This window comes from Ammodytes marinus (genome assembly GCF_949987685.1).
Source record: "Ammodytes marinus genome assembly, chromosome: 16".
Taxonomy (NCBI): Eukaryota; Metazoa; Chordata; class Actinopteri; order Uranoscopiformes; family Ammodytidae; genus Ammodytes; species Ammodytes marinus.
In genome coordinates, this window is record NC_137220.1 from 10,522,387 (window position 1) to 10,546,943 (window position 24,557).

The 24,557-nt window shown below is 41.4% G+C and overlaps 2 protein-coding genes across 3 annotated transcripts; one reads left to right on the forward strand and one right to left on the reverse strand.

Moving 5' to 3' along the window:
* Positions 1-1,592: 1,592 nt before the first annotated feature.
* Positions 1,593-14,901, reverse strand: ezh1 (enhancer of zeste 1 polycomb repressive complex 2 subunit). Of its 2 annotated transcripts, XM_080044085.1 has the most exons (21): positions 14,537-14,901; positions 13,312-13,498; positions 12,993-13,118; positions 12,325-12,447; positions 11,660-11,777; positions 10,813-11,055; positions 9,891-9,993; positions 9,462-9,625; positions 9,137-9,228; positions 8,849-9,032; positions 7,548-7,738; positions 5,846-5,937; positions 5,488-5,516; positions 5,247-5,372; positions 3,956-4,134; positions 3,708-3,803; positions 3,523-3,604; positions 3,351-3,431; positions 3,159-3,243; positions 2,974-3,019; positions 1,593-2,891 (listed from the first exon to the last, which is right to left on the reverse strand). In XM_080044085.1, exons 2-21 carry the CDS (start codon positions 13,492-13,494, stop codon positions 2,880-2,882), a joined length of 2,355 nt encoding a protein of 784 aa, XP_079900211.1. In that variant the 5' UTR covers positions 13,495-13,498; positions 14,537-14,901; the 3' UTR covers positions 1,593-2,879. The 2 variants fall into 2 exon arrangements, with proteins under 2 accessions (XP_079900211.1, XP_079900210.1); XM_080044084.1 differs by having other exon boundaries at positions 1,593-3,019.
* A 3,329-nt stretch (positions 14,902-18,230) lies between these two features.
* Positions 18,231-23,047, forward strand: ramp2 (receptor (G protein-coupled) activity modifying protein 2). Its single transcript, XM_080044467.1, has 6 exons — positions 18,231-18,367; positions 18,949-19,011; positions 19,096-19,125; positions 20,976-21,008; positions 21,198-21,375; positions 21,501-23,047. Exons 1-6 carry the CDS (start codon positions 18,307-18,309, stop codon positions 21,748-21,750), a joined length of 615 nt encoding a protein of 204 aa, XP_079900593.1. The 5' UTR covers positions 18,231-18,306; the 3' UTR covers positions 21,751-23,047.
* Positions 23,048-24,557: the final 1,510 nt, after the last annotated feature.

Here is a 24,557-nt window from a genome sequence, read left to right on the forward strand (position 1 = left end):
TTTTTTATTCCTGTGGTTTACACAATAGAAGTTAAAAAACATTTAAATAGAGTTCTTTGAATGTAAATCCTCTGACTGTGTAATGTACAAGCAGACCGTACGGTGAAGACCCCTCCGGTGTTTTTCATTGTAGACTGCTTAGCACTGAAAGTAAAATGATTCATGGTAGCTTTATAGAATGCTCAGGATAAAGAAAGTACAGTATTTGTTTCTCTGTAGCACCAATACATCTTCAAAGCTCAACATTGTTGCTTTCTTTTGTTACAGATGAATAGAACTGTGCAAACTTGTACAGTGAAAGACTGTACAGTAAGGTAAAACAAAATGCAATTACTGTAAAGGCGCGACTTGCTAATGTATGAAAATGTACAGATTCGGATGAAACTGGCATCTACAGGCTATATTTTTCAGAGTGCTGTAATAAGATGAATGAGAGTGAAAAGTGAGCAAACAGGGTGGAACTGTCTGTATGTGAATGTCACAATGAATAGTTTGTGCTTTTGTTAAATGGACAATCACCACTCAAAGTTCATGTTAGACGCAAGCCAACCCACTTGGGTCAAATATGCTTTGTTGCCTACTAGGAAAGAGTCGACTTATGTATTATATATTGTATACACCTCACTGTATTCATCTGGAAACGGCCAAAACATTTAGCCTAGCAGTGTCACTTCAATGCCACTCACTTGTTCTTCATTCGTGGTCCCTGGAGCGTGTGTATGTGTGACTGACGGGATGTTTAGATGTTTGTGTATTCATTGTTTGCCCACCAAGATACAACTGACCCATGTTAAATATGGACTTTCATAAGAGACAAATGTGCACCGATGCCAACTATCCAATTCACGTATTAAAGTGCACCAACAGTAGTACAGTGAGACAGAAACTAGGGCTGGATGTAGCTCAGAGGGGTTTGTTCAGGTATCAGGTGTCTATAAGGGTAATCACAAGCACATTTGAATCTGTGCTGATCTGATCCAGAATCATAATAATAAAGGCAAGGGTGTGAAAAAAACGTATTAAGATACCATGGCCGGTAGGGGGAGTACATCAGCAGGATTTCAGACAGGGTATCTGGTGATTTCACAAAAATGTGAGACGCTTAAAGTGGTATTACTGTTAAGTTGGGGGCATAATTGGCATGCAATTCTGTTCTGAAAATTTAAATATTTTTAGACATTTACTTTTTCATACTTTTTATGAATCAGATACCCTGTCAAAAGATGAAATTGAGTATGAAATCAGACAATTAAGCACCAGATTAAGTAGTAGGCAGGCTAGACTTCTCTGCACCTTCAAACGGATTCCTCCTGCAACAGATACCAGAAATGACCATTACAGTTGTGTTTGTGATCACACTGAAATGTATAATTTTTTGTTTTGTTATTCAGTTTTGCTAGATTTTGTTTTGTAATACGTTCACTGTAAATGACCATGACTGTGTAAATCAAGGCAAAGCCAAACTGTCACCTCAATAAAAGAAGCTTGAAGGAAATGTTATTATTGCGTTATTTGCGTGTGTTTTTTTTTGTGGTTCGACACAGGAATTGTAAATACACTCAACCACGAGGACATCATGTTTTAATGTAGAAAGTTAAACTTTTATTTTATAGGCATACACTGTACATAGCAGTAAACTCCATTTTTTTCTTCTCAATTGAGAAAGATCTCATTTTAAAGTGGGCTTAAATGTTTTATAAATGAAAACAGAATAGAATAGAGTGAGTAACAAATCTGGACATACAAAAAAAATTAAGAAAATATGAAAAAGGATATTTTACATTCAGATGTGGGGGACTTTAATATTTTATCAAACACTGATCATTTTGCTTTTCCCAGTCATAACTTTGCAATGTTTATCTTTAACACACATCTGTTAGTTATGCAATGCATCCACACGGTTTCAGTCTTTTTCTGTGTTGAATCATTTGGCACTTATATACGTTTTTAAAGGAAGACATTTAGTATGTGACTTGTCAATTCATTAATTATTTCCCTCAAAAGTGTGAAGGCCTCACGATCATGTAAACATGAAGATAAATGTTTGTGTACGTTGCTCAGAGTACCAATAGAATGGGTTAATGTGTAAAATGAAAAGAGGGATGAGATCTCTTCACCATCATCGACAGGTTACATTCAGTCAGTCGGTTTTCTTGTCATGTTGCCTATTTTTGCAGAACGATGATATAGATGCACAATAACTTTTTTCACACTAACTGTGATGTGGTGTTGATGTTAGCCACTGAGAAGGTTCATCGAAGAACGCACCAAGCTGTCAAACTGGCCCGTTCTTTAAAAGTTCTTCTGAATAAAAAGGCAGTGGGTAACATCACAGCACGATACTGAGTGACTGCACAGCGCAGCATCTAACTGAAGCTAATGCTGTTGCTAACGTGTTTAATGGTTTGTTTATCCAAGGGACAGCACATGCATTTCACTGATCATTAGGTACACTTTTAAAAGCTTGCAATATGTATTGAGAGGTCAAACGAAAGCCGGACTATTAAGTACAGTAACAAAAACGTCAAAGGTAGTAACACATTGTATGTTGGGTAAGCACAACCCTCTTTTTCTCCGACAAGATGGAACAAAACAAAATAACAACCTTGTGATCCTCTTGGTGCAGTAAGAAGCGATACGGATTAATAGTATTTCCACTTAATATTTCCACTTTAAATAGTTTAGTTTCATAAGCTTGGTGTATACAGTCTTGCAGGTAGGTAGGTGGGTGGGTGGGTGGGTTTTGGGCTGATGAAAGGGGGGAAAGCTGACAGTTGTCTGCAGAGCAGCAGCACCTGCAAACCGCAGGGAGGGACGTTCTATTTTTGGAAGTGCAGCAGGGAGGGGAGAGACAGCGACCGTTCACGGAATCTGGTCACTTAGATGTTACGCTGCATAGAGGGAGAGAAGCATTGGTGGGGGGCTGAGGGAGGATGGGATGGGTTATGGGAGGTGTAGTTAAGTCTTATCTACCTCCCTCTCTATCCCCACATATTTCAGGGCATCGGCTTGGCTGTATCTGTAGGAGGAAAAAAGTCTGAGTTATTATAGAATATCTGTTGAAACGGTAATTCTGTCACAATGTAAATGCGCCTTTGTTTTTTTTCCATCTTACTTCGAACCCGATGCAGAGTCACAAAAACAGCCAGTGACTTTACCTGTAGTCAAAAAAGAGCTCCTCCCCTTGCAGAATAGCTCGTTTGGCAAAGATTCCAATGCGGTGGTCTCCGTTTACCATTACCACTGAAATGGCATCACACATATGCTTAAATCACCTGCGTTCATCCCCCCCCAAAAAAACAACATTCCTATTTGAAATGATAGCACAACACAAACGAACTGAGTCTTACCTTTTGCGTAGCAGTTGGGATTAACTGAATGATTTGCAAAGCGGATTTTGTTCCCCTTTCGCGTGGCATCCACAACAAAGTCTACTCAGAGACATAGCGTATATTAAAAATGACTTTACATACTGTGACAGTGCTATGGCAATGACTACGAGGGGGAGTGGGGAATACTTGCCATTGTTCAAGTTGAAAAGGAAGCTAGACATGTATTTGTCATAGATCCTTCCACGTCGGTCTGCCTCATCCTGGGAGATCAGCTGCTCAGGCACACACATGGGAACAACACACACTGTGAGTACAAGAGGCGTAGAGCTTTGGAATAAAACATTTTAAATCGGTTTATATACTACATGGACTTGCCTCCCCGCAGTATTCAGAAACAAACTCATTCTTTTGAACTGGCTCTTTGATGAAGGTGCCCCATCCGGCCACATCTGATGGAGCCAAAAGCAGGTGCTAAGAGAAATCAGATATAAGGTTAGTTAGGACACTACAAGTCATAGAGGTGATCTAAACACCCCCACCAGAATCAGAATGACCTATAGAGTACCGGAACCTCATTTTGGAACGTATCACCATTCAGACCTTCCGAGCGTCATTTGCGTTACCTTTTTGAGGCCTCTCTGGATGCTGCAGTTCTTGCAGGACACCCCTTTGTTGTCCCAGGTGTCTGCAGCGCCGCAGGTCATGCACAGATCAGGATCACACTCCCTCACGGCTAGGTAGCAGGGACACTGTTTAGTGTTGCACTGTGTCTTACACCTGCAGCCTGGGAAGCGGTTCTGGCCTGGAAAACATTTAGGAACACACATCTCATGCTCTGAAAAGGGACGTGCTGAAAAAGATTTATGAGAAAAAGCAGTAAAGGAACACAATACGTTATATATATATCTACAAAATGCAGTTGCAGCAGAGGAGCTCGATGGCTGTGTAATGCTGAGAGGCTCATCCGTCAGGGACCTCTGCTGGCAGATATGCTGAAATACAATTTTGCAGGGTGTAACGTAACACCCTCCGGGCAGATGAACGCAAGGATCGGGGAAGAAAAACCTAAAATGTCTTTCCAGCAGCCTCTGCTTAGGGGAGAACAACTAGAGCTTCAGGAAGCATTTGTCTTGTCTTAGCCGTGCCTTTTCAACCTCCCAATCTTAGCCTGTGTGGGTTTTATGTGTCTGTATCATCAAGCCTTGTTTAGCTGAAGCCGTCTGACTCATGGTGATGTTGGATATGATGTTGTATATCAGGCACAGGGCCTGGCATGTCCCTTTGATTTCCCTCCAAGTCTCTAGAGCGCACACATGTGCAACCGGGGGCTGCTTCCTGTTTGGCCCGACTCTCCTCTGCTCCGGGAAAAGGCGAGGTAACAGTCCGGTAAGGAGGAGGAGGGGAGAGAAGGTGACTGAACCACAACAGATGAAACCAATGAGGCAAAACCATCTTTTTTCTCTCTAAACCATAGCATAAGATTGACTCCATCTTATCTTCTTTCCCTGTTGTAAACTCTGCAGAGTTATATTTGCTCCTCCACCATGTGGCCATTTCGGAAAGCACAGTTTTGGGTCATTGTTGCTGCTGCATGGAAAGCCTCATTGTGAATGGAGCTCTGTATTAAACAGACACCCACCGATTCCTGCCAGAGGACAGTTTCTCCTCTGACCACCGCCAGAATACTGCAGAATCGTTTTACATTCTGCTGCCCCGTTCTATTGTGGCCTGGCAAAAGGACTTCGAAGCTACTGAAACACTCGATGGAAAATATGCTCATGAGAAACAATTTTCATTTCAGCGTCACAACACAGAGAGAGCTTTTTGTGTGATTTTCTTTGTGTAAGAAATACAAAAGCATACAGTACATGATAGAATGATCTTCAAGGTGAAGGGTAGGGGTATACTACTCACAATCGTGTCCACACTGGCAAAACTTCTCACAGAAATTTTGGGTCATCACACACGGGCAGGAGCTGTCGCAGGGATGGTCCGGGTGATCACATGGCTGGTAGTTGTACACCTGATTGGATGTGTTATCTGGAACAACAGAGGACAAAGCCCTTTAGACTTGGCAAAGCAAGTTGTGTTGTATTTTAGAGGGCACAGTGTAGAAACTGTAATGCTGAGACAATTATATTTTAGAGTAACATACCTTTCTTGAGCTGAATCTTTGCCCATAACCTGCCACATTAAATAAACACAACAGGTATTTATTCAGCGTGGTCCAAATCCACACTCACATAATTCACACTCAAACCTATTCAATTAATTCACGCTTCTTAAGTGATACAATTTTAGATGTGACAGCAATACAAATGCAGGTCTAATTCTAAGGACCTGTTCAGGATTTGCTATTATCTCTGCAGGACTTTATTTATTTATTTAACTTTTTAAATCTTTTTAGGGAAGTTGCAATAATGGCCAAGCCTTCTTTTGCAAGAGATTAAGTTATGATGATGTCTTTATCACTCAACAAAGGGTGGGCCAAAAAATAACTGCCCATATCATGCCTGTGTTTCCTTTTCTTCTTTTGGGGCAAGATGCCTCCGTCAACCAAAGGAACATGATGGATCAGGGCCTCCTTCACCGCAAACTCGTACACCTGCGTGGAATGAAAATGACATGAACAACAAGAACAACAACAAGAACAACAACCCATGCCCACTAATTTATCACAAATGTGCATTCTGCTGGGAAGACAGTATGTTCTTTTCGTTGTAATTATGTCGTACAATCTAATGACGCTCACACTGGAAAGCACATTGCAGTTATTGCACCACAGAACATCCTGCCCCTTCTATCCACTGCTATCAAATTTGTACCACAGAGGACATGCGCACGCACACACACACACACACACACACACACACACACACACACACACACACACACACACACACACACACACACACACACACACACACACACACACACACACACACACACACACACACACACACACACACACACACACACACACACACACACACACACACACACACACACACACACACACACACACACACACACGCACGCACGCACACACAAACACACACACACACACACACACGCTTAACCACTTATGGCTGCCAAAATCCAGATTTGGCCTCTTCCCTTGGACAAAGACATTCATAATTATGCAGCTGGTTTCAGCATTTCCACTCAGTTGAGCAGTGGGCAGGGCCCTCTGGATGCCAGCAGGGCTGTGACACACAGTCAAACACAGACTCTCAGCTCATGTGGCGTTGGGATAAGAGGAACTCCAAGGGTTGGATGAGGACTCTTTGGAGGTAAACACCTTAAATATATTGAGATTTATTTCAAATGTTCTTTACTGCGTGTATTGTGCAACAAGAAAAAAAAATACAACGCAGAATTTGAAATATTTTCTTTTGTACACAAGCCTTATTCACAGCCCTCATGACTCCACTGAAATATGTCTGGGAATTTCTGAGCCTGAGCGACTGCATCATGAGTGAATATGAGAGACGTCACATCTGGTAAGCATCCCCGTTTATGGTGCCACATGCCATTCTTTCTGTAGTCGGCTCAATTATCCACACCATAAAACCACAGGCACAGGATGCATGTGTTATTACACTCGCACTGAAGCAAAGGCAACAGAAAACAGCAATGCAAGTGTGGTCTACTTCATTTCAACTATGCACCAACTTCAGATGGTATTAATCAGTTAATAATGTAACATTTTAAATGTCTAAGCCTACATCGTAATTGTAGTAATTGTATTACTAGTATACATACATAATAAACAATGGATTAGACAGTTTACAAATCAGAATTGTTTTGCTTTCACTGCTGGTGATTTTTCCATAACATTTCTCATAAAACGTCTTATTTGTATATCCTACTGATCACCATTCCTTTTCCATGGCCTGGTTTTATGCAAGTTCCTTTTGTTCATGCCAATTTACTGCCTATTAAAGCCTTTTTTTTGGCAACAAAGGCAACAGAGATTGGGCCTAAAGACAACAAGACACAATCCGGGGGTGTGGAGGAGCACGAGTAAAGTAAGCTTGCCTGCCATGACCTGTAGGCCCACTGCTCCTCTACTTGATGCTAGCATCTCGTAAGCTGCAATAGACACTACAATCATAACACACTCAGAACAAACAGTTGGCTTCTTTAAAACTGTGAGTGGATCTGACGAGCATCTTAAATGGAAAAACTGTTAGGTGTTTTCGAATGCTTCACCTCCTTGCAGGTTTTTGTACCGATGAGGCGAGCGATGGAGCAGAAGTTGTTAAAGTATGTGCCGTGTAGGACCCTGAACAGTGACTCCTCGGCCCCGCTCCACTGGACCACACAGCTGGCCTGCTGTTCCCCGTCATCATCCCCTGGACGCTGCTGCTGCTTTGTGGGAGTCTGGCTCCGCGAGTTCCCCTCTGTTGTTGTTGTATACACACAGAACAAAAAAAAAACACTTTAGTATCACTGACTAACTACTCTTGGCAGAGAGTTTGTTTTATGTTTTTTGCAATCTACACTCATGCAGCCCCATACACAAACACGGTTGGATTACGTGGTCTTGGCAAGTGGTTTTTTTGACAGAGTTTCATCGTCACACATACATAAGTTGTCATAATTTTACTCTACAATTGCATGTCACATATTTTTGTGTATCTGCTTCCTACGCACGCACGCACACGCACGCGTACACACACACACACACACACACACACACACACACACAAACACAAACACACAGAGGGGATCAGGGTATTTGATTTAGTGTTTTTTGATATTCATGTCTGATGCTCGAACACCCACAGCTCGATGCAGAGAGCGGGATGTTGCTTGGCAACAGGCAGAATGCTGCATTGCTGTGGCCTCTATTATAGCACTGAGTATCTTTATTAATCTGCTAAACAATCTGTTTGTTTCCATATTATCTCAACATGTGCAAGAGACTCTGCTGAGTCACTGGCTGAGCGCTAGCGGTTTCTAACAGAGACTTCCAGTGAGGCACAGATGGTGATGGTGAGCTCCAGGGGAGGAGAGGCTACAAAGAGCCGGAGGAGATAGCTCTTATTTCCCTCACGCTGCTCTCCACATGAAGATGTGAAGAAAAGAAGAAGAAAAAAAAGAGATAAAACCCCAGTAAGAGGAGGGGGTTAGGGAAGAAAGTGTTTATGTTGGGACTGAAGCATGTAAAACTAATGGCTGGCTTGTTTTGCTTGGCAAGAGAGAGCCGATATGAAGAGGAGATTGAAGGAGAGAGACAGAGGACGGAGCAGGATATGATTTGAAAGCTCTCCTCTCACTTTTTTGGACAGACAGCCTTCTGGAGAGGGATTTTTTTTTAGGAGGTTATGGTGAATAATTAATCCACCTCGTCATACAATGACTCAGAACCTACAAAATAAGAATCATTTAGATAAAACTGAACCTCTTCAATAACTCTTTAACTATTCCTGCCTAGAGGTGACAAAGCACCTGGTGGTTTGAAAAAGGAACTGCAAAGCAACCCATTTCCTGTGAGCTCAGACTCCCACCTGACGAGGAGGTGGTTTCCCGGTCACTGTCGCCCTCTTTGCTCTCCTCAGCAGAGGCAGAGGGTCCAGGACAGCTGGAGCTGGTGGCACGCGGCGGCTGCTGCTGCTGCTGCTGCTGCCGTCGGCACTTTCTAGACCTCTGTGATCGCAACATGTTCTGATCCACAAACTCTTTAGCACCTTTCTTTAGAAGGACACAGAGAAATGTGGAACGACAACAATGTATAGTGTACTTGAGCATACAGAATGCATTATGGTATACTAGGTTATAAATCATTGTGAGCTTACCTGTAACAGGAAACAGTTCACACCGCATGGCTCGGTTTCAATGCGGATCTCCTTACTCTTCCTCTTGTAAACGTTGGGTGAAGCATGGAAAGCTTTATGAACGCAAACAAACAAACAATAGTGTGACTCTCTATTGTACATCAGGTGATAAGCAGTTAGAAACAGTTAAAGAATATATTAATTAAATACCCAGGTAAAAAAAAATAATAATAATAATAAAAAAAAAAATTATGATATCATGAATCTCATTGGAAATCAACAAACCGAATCTGAAATTAATCTAGAGCAGAAATAATGATAATGAACATTGAAAAAAAGAAATTACGGTGAAGGAAACAGTCGTATTTGAAGCAACGTCTGCAGAAGAGCGTGTGGAAAGAGTGTAACGACTGCTCCCGCTGCACCGACTTAGCAAAAGGTCCGTCGAGGTTGGGGGTGCAGAGGGGGGGCAGCTTCACCAGGTTGGGGGGCTCTAGGAGGTCCTTGTACCTGTTGAGGTGACACGTTGAGTTTTATTAGCACTAAATCAGCACTATATGCTCATTTGAAGTAAGTGCTTGGTGCAGTTGAACATGTTTCTTTCTAAAACCTTTCTTTAAGATGCTGATGTAACTGCTCCTTTCAGTGCGAGAGCCTGAGTGGGAGCCACCATTATTACTTTCCTCCCTGACAGCCTGCGTCTCCATGGTGAACACTAAGCAACGGCCTTCAGCATTGTGCACATAGATCAGCACTTTCACTGCGGTTCTCTTACTTGTCCTTCAGCTCCTCCGTGGAGCCCTTGTAAGGGAACATTGAGGCGATGGCTGTAAATATCTTATCGTTGGGGATCTTCTTACTGCTCGACAAGTCCCTCACTTTGGGAGACACAAAGAGACAGTGAATAGAGTTGGTTATACAAATAGCCCAGTTTTGCCAACACATCAGGTTTTGATATGGTTCACAGAAAAAAAAGCTTATGCAATGTGTTCTTTTAAACATGTTGCAATTGTGCCAAAGTTTTCCCAATGCTCAAGGCCAGTTCGCAATAACATGTTCTGAAAACAGTGAAAATGATGTAAGAAAAACAGTGTAGCTTTCTCTTTTCAGTATTTTTTATTCATGTTCTCCTCATCCATGGACATGTTTGTGTAACAGGGGCTGAATGACTGTGGTGTAGCCAGGTGTGCTAGTGTTTCACTATCACTTAGTGTTGGCAGGGTGTGAGAGCAGCCTAGCTGCCCATACAGCCTGGTACGAGAGGTCATTAAGTTCTGTAATTAGAGCCAGGTCATATCGGTGTCATAGACAAACAGGTTCCTTCACACAAAAACACACACACACAACCCCCCCCCCCAACACACACACACGCACACACAGACACAAACCGTACCCATGCGGGGACACTGGGGCCAGCTTTAAAGTAAACAATGCCCGTGCAGGAGCTGCTGTGGCAGGGCGACCTTGTGGCAGCTGTACAGTGTAGTGAGAGGAACAGTGCCCGCCTTGTTCACGCTGCTGCAGCCCCTCTTGCTCTCTCACACGACAATGTTACGGACAGACAGACAGACACACACACACACACACACACACACACACACACACACACACACACACACACACACACACACACACACACACACACACACACACACACACACACACACACACACACACACACACACACACTTGCTCACCCTCAGTAGTGCTCCTCCTCTTCCTCCTGACGAAGGCCACAGCAGCAGCAGCAGCAGCTCTGGCCTCCTCTGAACCCTCCACTGAGCTGCTCCGCATCACTCTCTCGTCCTCCTTCTTCACCACTGGCAACGCCACCGCCACCACTGCTGCTGCTTCCTCTTCTTCCTCTTCCTCGTGATCAGAGTACTGGCTCAAGGCCTCCACCAGCTCTTTGAAGATCTCGTCACTGATGAAACCGCCATCTAGGGCCACAAAATTAAAATGTCAGAACAAGAAACAAAAAGCCAATCTCTGAAAAATTGACGTTTTTCACAGTTGCTTCCATAATTGATAAATAATAATATCAGCTGCATCGTGAGCATCTTAGAAAACAATATGTGTGTGATATACGTAGAGATGCCCCGATCCACTATTTTTCAGTCCGATCCGATTCCAATGCAGATACCGTCCGATATCATAATTATTATATATTTCTTTGTTGGGGGTGATGTTATGTGTAAGGTTAGGAAGGCGTAAGCAACACAGCAATTCTAATTTAAAAGAGCAACAAATATACAAAAATGCATAAAGGTTTATCTTAACTGCTTTGAACGGTTTGATTACAGAAGAACATCAGAACAGCTTTTGAATTGCTAAATTATTTTTAATGTGTGCTATATCACGTAGCTATGGTCTTAAATATACATTTCTTTCATAGATAATTTCGATTTTTTATTTTAAATTCTGGAGCTGTCAGTCCGATATCCGATACGTAGATTGCAGCCATATCGGACCCGATAGCGATATTGGATCGAATTCGCTCCCATCCCTAGATATACGGTATAAAAAGGGGTATTCAACACACACCTCTGTCACCATGGACACCATCGTAGTTGTCGATGAGTTCCTCCAGGAAGGCCTCATCTTGTTCCAGCACCTCATCGCCCATGTATGGGATGTTGTGGAGGAACGTTTCATCCTCCACCTAAAAAAAACAAAAAGTCCCATCAAAACAGGTATGCAACTTAGCTGATAGAGCAAGTCACATGTGATGCTTTTGAGGGACTGCAGTAAAAAAATGTCAAAGTCACACTACACTGAGTAGCAAATAGTTTGTAACATGTTCACATAGTCCTGCCTCTGGAAATTTCACGGTTCAACAAAGGTACACAAATGAACTGAAAATATAAGAAATGCAAAACCAAATTGTGCAGGAGCAGTGTGTGAGTTTGTGTTCTGTGAGCATGTCAGCCTTGGTAGGTATTTTCAAAACATAAAAGAAAAAAACTCTGCCTTTAGCTTGATAACATGTGTTGTTGAGTTTATCCAACTGGTTTAGATGTTCCGTCAACCCACAAACTGGTGGAAAATTAAATTAAACTCTCAGAAGATCATGTCCATTTCCACTAAACACATGAACATCTTCTAAATGAGTATCAGGTGAAATAGTAAAATGTCATATACAATGTGCTCTGCACCTGTAATAACATTGTCATTGCACCAACCAAAGCACAACGTTGTTTCTGTCATACCATGAAGTTGTGCTGCAGAGGAGACCAGGAGTACATGAAGGGGATTCCTGCCACTGTGGAAAGTGGTCTCATGGCAATGGCTTGAGCCTTGAACCCTGGGAAGCCAAACTCCACTGCACACACCTGTAAGAAAACCAGCGGTGGGGTTGTAGTTGAAAAGACATTAGAGCAGTCTTTAACATTAATGGACAACTCAATACAAATGCAGCTCAACCCCCCAACATCACAACTAGGGGAACTTGACAGCATGTGGAGGAGAAGAGAAAGATGCTGTTATGTCCTCGGGCTGCATTTATTATAAGCTTCCACAGGGACACAGGAACATTTTTAGGCTGACCCATTTCTGGCACACAGCTTTGTCCTGAAATATTTTAGTCACACCTGACAGCCAGGTGGGAATCAGGGCAGAACACCGTGGCTGGTGAAGAGGACTCAACATGATAGACAGAACAAGGGAGTTTTTCTCAGAACACATTCAGACAATAACAAAAGATTGGATTAAGCCAGAGCTGGACAGTGCAGGCCGGCATGCTATGTAAAGTTAATTGCTGCAATGGCTATTTTTGCCGCACGCACACACACACGCACTCAGGCAGGCAGGCAGGCACGCGCACACAAACACACACACACACACACACACACACACACACACACACACACACACAAACCTTCTTGCCGGCCAGAGCTCCACCAGAAGTTGACAGAGGGATGGACTGAATCCTGAGCTTGGACCACTCTGCATTAAGGACATTTGTCTGCTGTTCAATCTTTTGCCTGTTGTTCATGAACAGGGTCTAGAGAGAGAGAAACGATACAAATATTGTGTCAAACAAACTGTAACACACACATGCAGCATTACGCACATAAACAGAAACTGTGAGTTATTATGCATATATAACACACCTACTGCAAGTACCCCCCCACCACCCCCCCCACACACACTATTTTTCTACTATGCAGAACGGCCAGTTATTGAGTTGAACCCACCTTGACGTCCTCTGCTTTCTTAAGGCGTTTTAATAGGCGAAGGCGCATATACTCAGATTTGACCCTCCGTCTCCACTCTAGCAGGCTGCGGGAGGGCACAGAGGAGGGAGGCTGAGGTCTCGGGGTTGCCGGGGGAACAGCATCTGCACCAGGCACCAGAGCTGCAGCAGCTGGTTCCTCCATGACTCTTTATATAAAGCCAGAGATACTTTGTGTAAACTTAAGCATTTAGATTTAAAAAAATTAAAGTTAAAAATGTTTAAGGGAACTTTATCAGAAGAAGGATTGCTTTTGGTAAAACATTTTTTTTAGTAAAATATAGTAATATTCCTACAAGGCTTTACAAAGTTTATGTGGGACACACAATAGTTAGTTTATAGTGAAGTTATCACTGTCTGCATCACTGAGGATATCACAACAATTCCCAATAATACAACTTCATGTAGGCTATAGGCCATGATATTGGTATGTTACAAAAATGTATAATTTTGGTATGATATGTCCAAAGTCCGTTTCTATAAGTTGTTGTATTTATTAGTATAGCGTACAGTAAATATACGAAATACTGTCTCCCTCCTCCTCTCAAAAGCATACAACTTCCCCATTCACCCTCACTAGAAGCCTATTTGAAAGAGCGCCCCCTCTTGTTGGCAAAACAAAATTGACATTACATGTACAAATATGCCCTCCACACGGGTGCTTTAAACTGACGCGGGTGCGACTGCCTTTGGTCACCGATGGCCACTGACCATTTAATGGACAAATAGAGTCATCATGTGCACACAAATAACTAAGTCTCCATTAATATCACAGCACGGGTCATCCACATTGCTCAGGGGTGGGCGTGCCTCGAGAAAAGCAATAGGCAATGAAAAGTGCGTAGTACAGTTTTTCCGTGTTTCACAATCACATTAGTGAACATCAACTTCCCTGTCTGGGCTAAAACAGAATCAAAAATAAGAACAAATACAAAACTGAGCTCGAGAAACCGCCACAGTAGGCTACATATATTTTTCTGGACTCGTGCACACGTTTCAGCCCCAGCTATGAAGTACGCTACGTCCTGTAGCTGCAGCCCCTCTCACACACAGAGCTACATAGTATCCATTTAAATGTGCAATAGTTTAAAGACCTGCGCACCGAGCACTACAATGACAGCACGTTTATTCTGGGTTGACGCGTGTGCACGTCTCCCCCTACATCCAGTGTCGCAGTTATTAAATACCTTCAAATCCAAGGCTTGCGTCCTATTTGTTGCAACAAGAACCCGCAACGCGATCAAGTCTCTGCCTGTATTTTTTTTTAATAGTAGAGAGATCCGGAGCAGTTAAAGGCTGTCTTTGCTATGGATCTGACGCAGATATGGTCTTCGCGCGTGTCGAGGGGATAGAAATCCCTACGTTATCCATGGGCATGGTGCTGGAGGTTGTTGTTGTTGCATCTTACAAATAGCTGCGCACTTGGCTTGGTTAAGCCAACCGGAGCAGAAGGGTGACGTCTTTATTATGATCACAGCCTTTCCTAGGAGAGGAGGATTTATGACTATTCTGCGTCCTGGGAATAAAAAGTAGCGTGAGGCAGCCACAGCAGCACAGCCATTTAAACGCACACACAGGAACTGATGCAACTGTCCACACTGTTGGATCGCCATCTAAATGCGTCAGGGCACAACACCGTATGGTTTTTGATCGGCATGCTTATGTTTAAAATTAATACATTTCGCAATCACACAGTAATATTATACTGTTTTTGTTACATTTGTCACATATCCGGAAAACATATGCACATAGGCCTACAACCAATCAGGCTGTAGCATTTCCTGTAGAAAATAACGGTCTTTTTTCCTCACTTTAAAAAAAAATTAAAACAATAGTTAAAAACAAACTGAACTGTTAGTCGGTGAAAAACAGTTCTGCTGTTATTCTGCACCCCACCTCTAGGGAGTGCCCAACTCAGTTTACCCTTCGTTTAGTAAACAGAGCCGTATGAATGTCCTCAGGCCACTGATGCCTTCACGTACTCCACGTATAATCCCAATTTGGGCAATTTTCAATCGAAAAATGTTGGCTTGTGTTGAGTTCTTAAGAAATTATCGTCCTGACGAGCTGAAACTATAGCGTAATTTAAAACCACAACCGATACTGTATAAAACACATTATTTGAAAGTGTTTTCTAGTGAAAAGGTTCTAGTGAAAAATATCTTAAGTGCAAAATTCAGCTTAGTTTTCTCACTCTAATCCTGATTTGTTTGTACCTACTTTAAACCTGTGAAAAAACAAAACAAAAGAGGAAATACTTTTAAGAAGTTAAAGGTGTAGTCAGTGAATATTTCCTCAGGATCTGGTGGCGGATTGTGAGGAGATACTCATTGATTTTTGACAACAAGCATTCTGCAGAATAGCTGACTCTGAAAAAAGGGGACTTGATGCTAAAATGTGTTACATTTTCCTTTTAATTTATTCAACTTCTTCTTCTGCTTGGCCTTTGATGCCCCCATTGGAGAAGGTCATGTCCCTTAGAGTGTTTTGTCAAAAACCTTGCCTCTTTTTATTTGCTCATTTCTAATCTTTTGTTTTGATGTTGTGGATATAATGTATGAGACGCGCAAGTTGAGTATCAGTCAAAAGTGATCATGCATCATACCTCACAAGCTGCAAAGATTTAAATGCTAGTCATTCTATATGGATAAGTTAACTGTATTTTCAAGACGATTACTTCATAACAAACTCATACAAAGAAACCACAGGCATACTATTTCTGTCACACAAGATGGCACTGTTCAGCTACTTTTCATGTCATGACAGAACACGTGGTCTTACTGTACATACATGTTGAATTATGATAAAGAAACCTGCCGTGGCATGGTTTGGTCTTATATCGTGCTATACTAACATGACATCCTCAGTGTGTTTCTCTCTGAACAGTGTGCTGCTTTGCATTTGATCCCTTCAGCCCTCCTGTTCTGCTGTTTATGCAATGCATTCTCGATTACTAATTATGCATTCAGCGAGCTCAAGTATATCAGATAATACAGGCGTGTCTACAGTGGTATTTGAAGTAGCCCGTGCCATGTTGATACAAAACTGTCAAACAAACTCAAACACACATAGGAAGATAAGCTGGAGGAATGAGGCCGTTATCAGCAGGAAGTTTTTAATTCGGTGTGATGTAAACTGTGTGGTGTTGGTCTTAGTGGTGCCAGTCATTTGAATATAGTGTACCTTTTATGATGCGTGACAAAGGCCTAGGGAGATGAAAAGCTTCACAAAACAGCACCATGAAATTGTTTCCTGTCAAGGCCTTTTAAATTATTACCTGACTGTAATGGATGAACTGTGGGTCAAGTAAACTTTCACTTATTCCTTCTTCCCTCACAACACAACGTTTGACATTTGTTATACTCATCCTTGCATCCTTTACAAATCACTTCAGCTTTTAAAGTTCAGTCACTCGGAAAGTGTGACGCACGTGTATTTCAGCATCTATTTTTTAAAATTTAATATTCAGTCAGTTACATAAAAAAAAGAGTGTCCTCGATCATCTGAAATGAAATGTGGAAGCAATATGGTCTTTGAGCTACCTGGAGCTCTCCCAAGTCCAGCAGCTGAGGAAGAGCACTCATCCTTCAGTGACGTGGATGAGTGCATCAGTTTCATGCTGGAGATTCCTGCTGGCTGGCCCTCTTTACCACAGAAGCTCAGACTGACGTCAGATCCATAAGTGGTGGGAAGGGGGTAGTTTGTCATCAGCACTATTACGACAACCTATTCCCTTACTCACCACCAGTGATATACAGTGTAGTAAAGCTCATGCTCCTCAGCAACAAAAACAGACTCACAAAATCTGGAAAATGTATTCTCCGATGACGAAGAATTAAAGGGCAACTGCACCAATTCTACACTTCAAAATCTGTTGCTGGGGAGTACTGTTGAATATGTGAGGGAAAGTTGAATAAAGATTGTTATGCCTTAAAGTGATGCCAGTTCAAGTAAAAAAAAAAACATCAGGAAGAAGGCATCAGAAAGAAGTGAACCAACCAGACCTCCATAGTCCGCTACTCATCTCTGCTTGAAGCTATAGTGGCTCAAAGCTACATTGGTTGATTGATTGATTTATAAGATTATATTATTGGATTATGCATAAAAAAACGGCCTATGCCCAGTCTAAAAAGGCTTACAATACACCATTATTATCATAAAAAGAGCAGAAACCAAAAGTACTCACTTGACCAGAATACTAACGAAATAAACCATCCTGAAGCAACAAGAGGTCAACTTATTAACACAGAAGGTAAACAACCATTCCATCCTGTCATCATCAGTGCTCCAAAATATTTCAGGATTTTTAACTAACATATAATTTATTCATTAATTGTGATTAACAACCATGCAGCTCTCTTGTGCTGTGACTTGGCATAACAGCTTAACAGCTCACGGTGATAAAACATACCCAGCTCAAAATTACTGTTCCAAGTTTTCATTCAAGCGAAACATGCAAAACAGAAATAAAATTAAAAATAAGTCATTAATTCAAATAAGAAAACAAATTGCTTCAGTTCAAAACAGTTCACATGATCTTGGTCAACTTGCTGTGTGAAGTTGAGCCCATTATTGACTGCCAAATGTTGCTTGTATTAATCAAACTCAAAGGTAGAGAGAGAGAGAGAGAGAGAGAGAGAGAGAGAGAGAGAGAGAGAGAGAGAGAGAGAGGAGAGAGAAAAAGAGAAGGTGGGGCTCTCAACAACTTTTCCCCATTCTGTTTGAAAACAGAGGGTGGGATGAGGAAAATAATTATATATATTGAGACAGACTGATGGTGGTTCACCAATGGACCACAAGTGTTCCAATGTTATCAGGGGCTCCCTGTCCCATTGTGTGAATCCACCCATTCTAGGAAATGAGGGCTTCCTGTTGTTTTATAGAGCCTTCCTGCAGAAAGGTTGAGATATATTATCCCTGACCACCAGGGAAGACAGACAGAGCATTGTCAGGCAAAATGACAGCCACCAGAATTTCACTGATGTTTTCTGGCTGTTTCGTGACTCTTCTCATCTGGGGTAAGTGGAGGATTTTTACTGTTTATTTCTTCACTCTCATGATGCGACTTCTTTACTTGTCCTCTATCTCACCTCTCAGGAGGAATGCTTAGGGGCTTTCAGTGATTGAGTGGATTTTTGAAAGGAGCCTAGCGAGTCTCATGACAGAGTTGTATGCTTATACAGTATAGTTTAGGGGGTCATACAGTGATTTTGATTAAGCTTAGACAGCATGTTTTGTTATGTTGTTGACAATATAATGACCTATTTATTACAGTTTGTTTTTAGATTAATGCCTATTATTTGCTCCTTTTTGTTAAATAAGATCTGTATTCATGTGGGAGGAGAATGTATAAAGTAAATATCCTTCATTTAAATATGTTAAGATTTCCTAAAAGCACTGGCAGTCAAAGGGAGGATGCATAGACCTCTTCACTCCCCGCAGCGTTCTCCTTGTCATTTCATTTACCTCGGCTTAATTTCACAAGTTCTGACAATTGTTTGTTCCGGGTTATCTATCATAACAACACATTTGAGTGTTTTGGCTTAAATTTGTCTTTATTCCAATATTAAGCCCTCGTATTATTTTATTTCTTTTGCAGGATGCACAACAGTGGTTTGTCTGGTTGATAAAAACTTGGCAATGCATCCCACCACAACAGTAGGTATGTGTATTTTGAAGAAACTAGAGACATGTTTTATCTAATGCATGACCACACTTTGAGTAACCTGAATTCCTCTATCTACAGGGTATCATCCAACAGACATGACGGTTGCAAGTACGTTTATAAGCTTTTTCTATGACACATTGTTAAAGTCTGTAACCTAAAGTATACAGCCCTGTCTCTCTCAGAAAATGAACCTGTAGGTGGTCTGGTTTTGATTTATTCTTAATTTGATCATTAAGTAGAAACACGCGAATCCTATTTACATTGTCTACATCTTACAGTTACAAATACTGATTATGTATTTGTGTCCACTGGGGGATTGTTTTGGGATCAGTTCCTTAAACTCCCCTTTACTGGAACTGACAAACACAGAAAGCAGAGCTCAGAGATCCTGCTTTCTGCCAAGATCTCCATGTGTGTATTGTCATGAGAATCCAAGACAAACTCCTGGGGAGGTCTCCATCAGTGAGTGGTCCACAGCAGTAGACATGAGGCCCATGATGGTGTGGGATTAAAGGTTAACTTGATGCTCATTGTGAGCAGACCCCACCTGGCTCAACTTCCTGAATTTGTTCGTCATTTACCCCATGCAACGTCTGTGATCAACGCATGAACTGCGAGTTGTGAAACAACTGGAGCTTTGGAGCAGCGCCCCTTTCACTGTTCCTCATCCTGTGCCTTCCTTTTTTTCTTTCCCCTGACTGTCCCCCCTCCTTCCCCTGCCAACTCCCTCTAACTCGGAGCTCCTCCTTTGCAGAAAAGACACATTTCCTGATGTCATTACTAAATCAAAATGCTGCTCTGCAAACAGATGTTATGAGAGGCCCAACATGTGGATTCGGTGACATAAATGAACAAGTTGGTCGTGAGCAAACATAAACCATGAATTTCATTTTTCATTCTATCAATGAAATCCCCTCTCTCCCACTGCTCTTTAAAGTGGTGAATAGTGACAGTGAGAAACCACCTTTTGGATGTAGCACACTCATGTGCTCCTCATTATATGAAAAAACAAAGGTTTCCCACACTTGTGTGCCGAAATATCATCACATCTTTTACAAGCAGAAGTGTGTAAAGATAGTTGGCCCTTTAAACAACTGGTCAGCTTTGACTAATTACTTCTTCCAGCTTTGATCAAATTAACCTAGATATGAAACTAGGCTGTCTGGACAGCACGGCCTGCAGAGTCATGATTACATCCACCCCTAAACGCTAAGCCCTAAATGTTTACTTATGTTTCCTATTTGGCAGAGGCGGCCCAAAAGGCAAATAAATCACATGCTGTGAGCTGGCCAGGCCTTCGACTGTGAGAAACTGAGACTAAAAAGCAGAACAAGAGTTAAAGAGTAAAGGGTTTTCAGATGTGAGTCCAGCCCAGCTTGGGTGTGCTCCCTTTTATTTGGGAGAATGGAGAGGACAATCTTTGTAGCCTCCACCCCTTTAAAAAAGGAAGAAAATCCAAAAGAAACGTGCGTTGGAGAGGGGAAGAGCTGCTGCCAAGGAGCAGGGCCGTCAGACAGATCTTCGCAGAACATCTGCTAACCGCGGGTAACACTGTTTGGACATCTGGTAACCGAAGGTTACACCGCGTCTCTTCCATCCTGTCGGGTTTCCTGTTATGCCTCGCTGTACACAGTCTAAGAAGTTCAGGTTTATTATACATGATCATCAGTTGGGGAAAACGCACCTTTATTCATTTTTCCTGACATGAAGGGAGCGCTTGGTTTCATTGGGGTATTCCTCTCCTTTCTCTCCGGTGAGTGTGTGGTCTCCCTTCTACAGCTGCAAATGCCTGCCTCAGTACTATGCATGTGGAAGAAGACATGAGCTACAGTAGACAGAAAAAGTTCTTTGCATTAAAATTTGCTAGGATGCATGTCTTTGATTAACTTTTTTAATGAACATTCTACATTAATTTCTGTCGTAAAGGTTTTTAATCCAAACTTTTTTCTCTGTTTTAGATGCCACTTATGGAGAATCAACCTCGTCAGTTGGTAGGTAACATAACTATAAAACCATACCTAGCTATGCAAGCTTATATCTCTATGTGAACAAGTGTTTTAATAGATATCTTTTAAACATCTATATTGTCATTTCCTAACCGGTCTCAATGTCTTTGTCTCCCTTTCTTTTTGACTCTTTCTCACTGTCTCTCTCTTTTTCTAACTCTTAAATTCATGCAGAGTGTGGGAATAATTCTCACAGTTGTATGCATTATTGCAGCATCTGTGACGAAATGTTTCATAACCAAAAAATGGTCTGCCTTTCCCAAATTTTTGAACATCTATGTCTCTCTATATTCGAGGATTCAATGGCATCATTAAACAGCACTGAATGGTGCAGCTGGAGTAATGTGAGTGGGTAAGTAATGCCTGTTTGTATTTGCAGTAATTTTTTATAACAACTTTTAAAGTGAAAGTATATTGTCAAATATCACACAGTGTCTGAATAATCTTGCACGCACACTCCTTGTCTCCCCATTGTAGTTTGTATAGTAACCTAAGCCATTGCACTGAGGAGATATCTGACTGTGTCCTGATCCCATGGCCCAACCCTCTGGTGGAACAAACCTTTGTGAACATTCACTCCAAGTATTTCAAGGATTGTCCCTCGGAGGAGCTAAGCGACCCACCACCACTCATTGTCTTTGCCCTGGTGATAACTCCCATCTGCCTGATTCCCATCATGGTTGGCCTAGTGGTGCTCAAGACCAAGAATGGGGATGGTAGCTCCTGAAAAATCCTGAATCTTCTGCACTGCTTACAGTCAGTCAGCAGGAATATCTTGTTTTTGACATAGGCTTTCCGTGCTTTCCCAAACTGTGGACTGCACTATTACACATTCACCGCTATACTGCGCTATCATCTCTCCCGTGACTTTGCGGAGGACTGACACTTTCGGACAAGTTTTACCTGAGGAATTCTGAGATATCAGCCACAAAGGATGCCTATCGAGAAGATGACACTGATTTAGAGTGAACGTCATAATTAATGGCAGCACAACTTCCCCTGAAGTTAACAGAGACCCACTGTGACACTGTGTTATTATAAATTCCTGTACCGTACTGTGACAAACGTTTTGTACTCCACCACATAACTCGAGATCTGAACATGTGCATATTGGTCAGATCCAATATGCACACAGTATTCAGAACACATAACTTGATTTCATCTGGATTCCAATATTCAGGGTTATGATAACAAAAGCTTTACAGCTTGCAAAAAAATAAATGCAAAATATATTTGTGTTGGCACTCCTCATTTTGTTGTACAGCAGTTGTGTTGATAAAAGACAAGGCAATTTTTGTATTGCTGAAATCCAAAACTTTTCAAAGGCAATTTTATTTGCTGACGCTCAAACTTAACCCTTATTTGAGCCATTAGTGAGATTATCTACTGTATGGATGCAGAGGACATATTCCATCCGAAACTGTCCAAGCCTGAATGGGAAACAGGTATGTGCCCATGTTTGATCCATGAAAAGGTTCCTCTACATGTGTAAAGATGCATGGATCTTGTTATGTGAGTCATTGTGTATATAAGGTTTGGGGTCAGAGGTTACAGATGGGACACAACGAGGTGGGTACGCCCAGAAAAGGAGATCTCCTTCCTGCTATTGTCTATTTTTGAACAGTTAGAAATTCTTCAGCACTTTTCCCCCCGTCCAAACAATGACAATCCTTGTGATCATATGATGAGCTAAAAGTTTACCCAACATCTCCAACAAGTTCAGACAAAAAGACAAATGAAAAATTGTCCGTGCAGCGTAGTGATAAACACTGACCAACGACAGGAAGACAAAAAAGTTGTCTTTCGCCTGAATAATGTGGTTATGTATTGTTCAGTCTTGAATGACGATAAAGCTATTGTACAGGCTTTCAAAATTGAGAACGACATGTGTATTTATATACTGTGTTATATGTCTGCCATTGTCAGAACTTACTGTATACTGTATTTTGCCTTCTCTCACACTCTCACTGTACTGTATGTAATTTGATATACTTAAAAAAATATTTTATACAATTAAATCTACAGTTCAATTGTTGGCTATTGCTTATTTTTTATTCATAGGGTGTTAGGTATTTGAAAATCATCAAAGTTTGATGAACGAAGCAGAATGTATTCAATTCAGCTCACGTTACTAATATAGTTGTGGCCTCATTCTGGTGAAAATACCCTATGACCTTTGTCATTACTTTATGAAACACTTTATTTTGAGTACAGTGCAGATTGTGCCTCAGGTAAATAGTTTCAATGTATCTTCAGAGAGCAGCACAGTTTATACTGGGGCAATTTCATTGTAAGTACTGATGTATTGAAGGAAGCAGTGACAGCAGTCATGTATCACACCCTCATTTGGCTAACACAACATCGCAGGGTGGGCCTGTGTGTGTGTGTGTGTGTGTGTGTGTGTGTGTGTGTGTATTGGGTCATGGTTGGGTGGAAAAATGTGTTTGGTGACCTTCTTCCTCTCTAGATGTCAGGTCATCCTTGTCTCCACCCATCTGATTCTGTGTCAGGCCTACTCCTTATTGTTATAACGAGCCAGAAACTACAGATGCCAATATGCAAGACGCAATCATGAAAACAGTATCAATCATATTTTAGTGGCCACATTAAATCAATTGTTTCACAAAACACTGTATATTCGTCAGTGCATGAAGTACACAAGTCAAATATCCAAGGTCAATACAGTACACTAGTTTGTTTTCAGTCAGGAAACCTTGCCCTCTAGTGGTTTTATGTGATATATAAAGACAAACTGCTTAATGACTCGGTAGCATCTTATTTTATTCCAACCAGCACTTCATATATGACTATTATCCCCCCAAAAATTAAGTAAAATGTTGAAAAGGTTATAAAAAATGTTCTAACTTTCTTGAGAAACTATGGTATAATATTAACCCACAGCTGACCGGATTCAGTTTCTGGACTTATATCAGGATAGTTTTTTTTCATCTATGACAGCACAACAATGTCAGTTACTGTTAAAGCATATATTAGAAGTTAGTGTGCTTGGATAGATGTGGCGATCTCTTTGCAACATTGCTTCGAAGCAGTATATGAGATCAATAGGTTATAGCCCCCAAGCTATGCCACAATACAACTACATAACATTTTGAAATGCCTCAACACAAACCAGCATACAAACCATATCAACACAATCCCAAAGGCCTTTGTTTTAATGAACTGTGCTGATACTGAAGTGGGTTGATTTGATGCTGTCGGGCTGGAATTGCTCTCTGAAATGAACTACAGTGCATGTCTGCAGTCCTCCAGATATATCTTTTAATGTAAGAAATCAGGAATACTTCAATACCATTAACTAATTTTGACTTTCCTTCATGAAGAGTTAAATACACTTGATATTGTGTGTGAGAGTTCTGACGTAAATATTGTAACACATTAAAACAAAACTCCATAAACAAATGCCAATTAAATAAAACATATTTTATATTGATGCAAAGTTTGTTGTACATTGCAAAAGCAGCCGGTCATACACCTGTTTTATTGTAACTTGATGATATAATGACATATTATGAT

What these genes read in the sequence shown, in the direction of transcription:
- ezh1 (XM_080044084.1), bottom strand. Translation starts at nt 13,494, where the DNA reads ATGGAGGAACCAGCTGCTGCAGCTCTGGTGCCTGGTGCAGATGCTGTT. An exon ending in TTGCCAGTGTGGACACGATT is followed by an intron (nt 4,135 to 5,246) that starts GTGAGTAGTATA and finishes AATGTTTTCCAG; the next exon opens with GCCAGAACCGCTTCCCAGGC. An exon ending in TTTCTGAATACTGCGGGGAG is followed by an intron (nt 3,605 to 3,707) that starts GCAAGTCCATGT and finishes GTGCCTGAGCAG; the next exon opens with CTGATCTCCCAGGATGAGGC.
- ramp2 (XM_080044467.1), top strand. Translation starts at nt 18,307, where the DNA reads ATGACAGCCACCAGAATTTCACTGATGTTTTCTGGCTGTTTCGTGACT. An exon ending in CGTGACTCTTCTCATCTGGG is followed by an intron (nt 18,368 to 18,948) that starts GTAAGTGGAGGA and finishes TTTCTTTTGCAG; the next exon opens with GATGCACAACAGTGGTTTGT. An exon ending in AGCTGGAGTAATGTGAGTGG is followed by an intron (nt 21,376 to 21,500) that starts GTAAGTAATGCC and finishes TCCCCATTGTAG; the next exon opens with TTTGTATAGTAACCTAAGCC.